The 3,046-nt window shown below is 42.6% G+C and overlaps 1 protein-coding gene across 1 annotated transcript; it reads left to right on the forward strand.

The window, feature by feature from the left end:
• Positions 1-2,017: 2,017 nt before the first annotated feature.
• LOC109298192 (tetraspanin-3-like) lies at positions 2,018-3,031 on the forward strand. Its single transcript, XM_019518307.1, has one exon. The coding sequence runs from the start codon at positions 2,026-2,028 to the stop codon at positions 2,845-2,847; it is 822 nt and encodes a 273-aa protein (XP_019373852.1). The 5' UTR covers positions 2,018-2,025; the 3' UTR covers positions 2,848-3,031.
• Positions 3,032-3,046: the final 15 nt, after the last annotated feature.

Here is a 3,046-nt window from a genome sequence, read left to right on the forward strand (position 1 = left end):
ATATCGGGGAATATTTAGAAAGACAGGAGCCTCTAGGCCTCAATAACCAGTGAAATTCCCTCCTGTATATTCAGATGTAATGGCAGTTACCCAGGTTGAAGCAACCTGGAGGTGCTGTAAAATTTTCCTGCAGGCAGTTTGAGCTGGCCTAATGTATTTCAAAGCTTGCAGAATAAGCTAAAAATAAAAAAGTGCTGTAACTCAATTCTTAATATCTCATTAAGTTTTATGAGCATGGGGGGACGGAAAAGAAAAAAAACAGAAAAGAAGAGGCAGCACTGTGGGCTCTTTGCACAAAGCCTACAAAACAGCAATAAACAGCCAGCTTGCCATTAGACTTAGAGACAGTTTATAATACTTTTTGTGATGTGTCTCTTCTGCTTCATGGAAGCATTAAATCAGCAAAAGGTGGTAGTGGCGGTGTTCCTTTCTCTCCCCTCCCTGGAGGCATGGACAACAGCAATCAGAAAAAATGACACTGCGCATGAAAACACAGTGCCACTTAAAACAGCACAACTCTGCCTGATGGGGGTAGGGTAATGGGGAAGGAGTGGAGTTCAACCAGAAATTGCAGGGAAACCTATTTGAGTCCTGTTTCAAAATAAGCATTTGCTTAAGCTTGAAGAAGTCAATCACTGTATGTTAATTACTGTAAATGGTGAGGATTAAAACTGATAAAAGCAATACATCTCATTCCACAATAATTAGCTGTAATGATATGTTTGTGCAGCACACAGAAAAAGCATTTTAATAGGGATCAGCCCACTCTATGTGTATATACATGATTGCATATCCAGATGATGCCCTCATTGGTAGCCAATCAGTTCTACTCAGATTTTCAGAGGTTCCACGCACCTGCAGTCCTTACTGGTATCAGTCGGTTGTGTTGGCACTCAGGATCTCACACAGTCTGGACATTAGTCCCCTTCTCTTCTCCTGTCAGATAAATATGACTATTCTCATTCTATTTACCAGGAAATGAAAGAGGGGAGATTGCATGACTTGGTCAATAACACTGAGGGAGTCACTGGGGAGAAGTAGGATTTGAATTTAGGTACTTCTATCCCTGGGGACCTAATCACCAGACTATGCATCTAACCACTAGACCTCAAACACTTGTCTCATTCCATATTGTATACACTCAAGGATCAATTCTGCTTAACCTGTAAATAAGTGACACTGACTCCTTTTGTGACAGTGACCAAGTCATTTAGTCTGTCACAATTTAGCTTCTCAATACATGAAGTAGAGATTAAAAAAAAGAAGACTAGTCCTTTAGCATACAGCTACAGCCATTTTAGCATGTTTAAATGTGTTCACAGGAGTGGTTTTTCCCTTAGGTTACAAATCTGATTTTCAATACACAGGCAGGAGTCAAAGTTTTATCAGTGTTACGTCTACCCTGCATCAGGACTAAACATGGGAAACATATAAACTCAGAAAGAAAGATGAGGTGGGGGAGGAAATGCCTATTTAATAGAACTGTCTGTTTAAACTGTTCCCTCCTAAACCATAGTAACTTGGATTCTGATGAAAGCCTAAGTGTGAGATTACATGATTGATCTAGCTTTTTCACTAGCATCTAACTTGAAAGGTCCAAGGGTTCCTGACAGGTAGTGACTGAATAAGCCTTCAGTGTGACCCAGTTGTATCTTCCTTTAGCTTAGCCCTGATTTACAGAGATGGTGTAGGTCTGTAGGTTCTAGAGTTAGTATTGCCTTTCTGCTCCATGCTGCATGCTTCAAATAGAAATACCTCTACAGGCAGCAAAACAAATAGAGTTTCAGTAACAAATGCCACGTCCACTTCTTATATTTATGCAAACTCCATTGGAAAGATGACACGCATGCCTGAAGTAGTATGGGGTCTGTCCTGGGCAGCTGTATTAGTGTTCATCTTGTCATTTGCTTTGTCCCCTCAATTGATCCCAGGTGGAAACCCTATCTGCTGCAGCTGGAGAGGTGGATGGAGGCTTCTCAAATGGCAGCTGAAGCTCTCCTAGTAGTAGGAGGAGCTGCATGAAGAATGAAGGGTAGGGGAAGAAGATTTACTCCCAGTTTTCTGCCTCTCTACTGCACCATGGATTCTTGGATTAGACCCCTTGCTAGGGTGCTGTTGATGCTACTTGGTCTAGTTTTGTGGGGGGCTGCTGCAGCTCTGGCCTTTGGTGGAGCTTTTGTGATCCTTACATACAAGAACTACAGGTGGTTCTTTCAGAACTGTTTCCTGCTTCTGCCAGGCTGGCTGGCTGTTGTGGCTGCTTTTCTCTTGCTCCCCACTGGTGCCTTGGCCATTGGCATCCCTGCTAGGAATTCTCGCTATCAACAGGGGACTTTCATGTACTTGCTTGTTGTTCTTCTCTGTCTGGAAGCTTCTGTAGCTATGCTGGCATATATCTATCCTGACAAGATGGGATCTGAACTGAAGGGCACCATGGGGCACCTTTTTCTTCAATACAATGGGATGCACTCCCATCATCCTAGCAACAGGGCTGTGGATTCAATTCAGAAACAGCTGCAGTGCTGTGGGGTATACAACTACACTGACTGGGTGAAGGCAGCACTTCCAGCATCATGTCATCTCCAAGCTAGAAGCATATGTGTCCCTGAGAGCTGTTGTAAAGAGACTTTGCACTGCATTGGTGATGTGAACCAGTCAGCACAGCTCTTTCAAGAGGGCTGTCTCAAGAAACTGAACTACCGGCTGCATTTTGTCTTGCACTTTGTATTTTGGTGCTGTGCTGTGCTTGCATGTTTGCAGGTTCTGGCTGCCATTAGTAATGGGATACTCATGAAACATCGGCCCTTCCAAGACTTAAGAATTCTGGATTCTGCTGTGTTTTCATAGACTTTAGAACTGGGAAGCTATTTGACTTGTCCCTCATGCCCTGAGGACATGGGGCAACATAAATGCCATTTTCTTTATTTACCCAGGCAATCCACCATCCAATTTTGCTGCTAGATTGCCTAACAGTATAAATCCCTGTTTTAAAGAACTATGTTAGACTCTTTTGGGTTTTTTTTTTTTTTTTTTTTTTTATACAACT

Source organism: Gavialis gangeticus, unplaced genomic scaffold (genome assembly GCF_001723915.1).
Source record: "Gavialis gangeticus isolate Ggan-Ray unplaced genomic scaffold, GavGan_comp1, whole genome shotgun sequence".
Lineage (NCBI taxonomy): Eukaryota > Metazoa > Chordata > Crocodylia > Gavialidae > Gavialis > Gavialis gangeticus.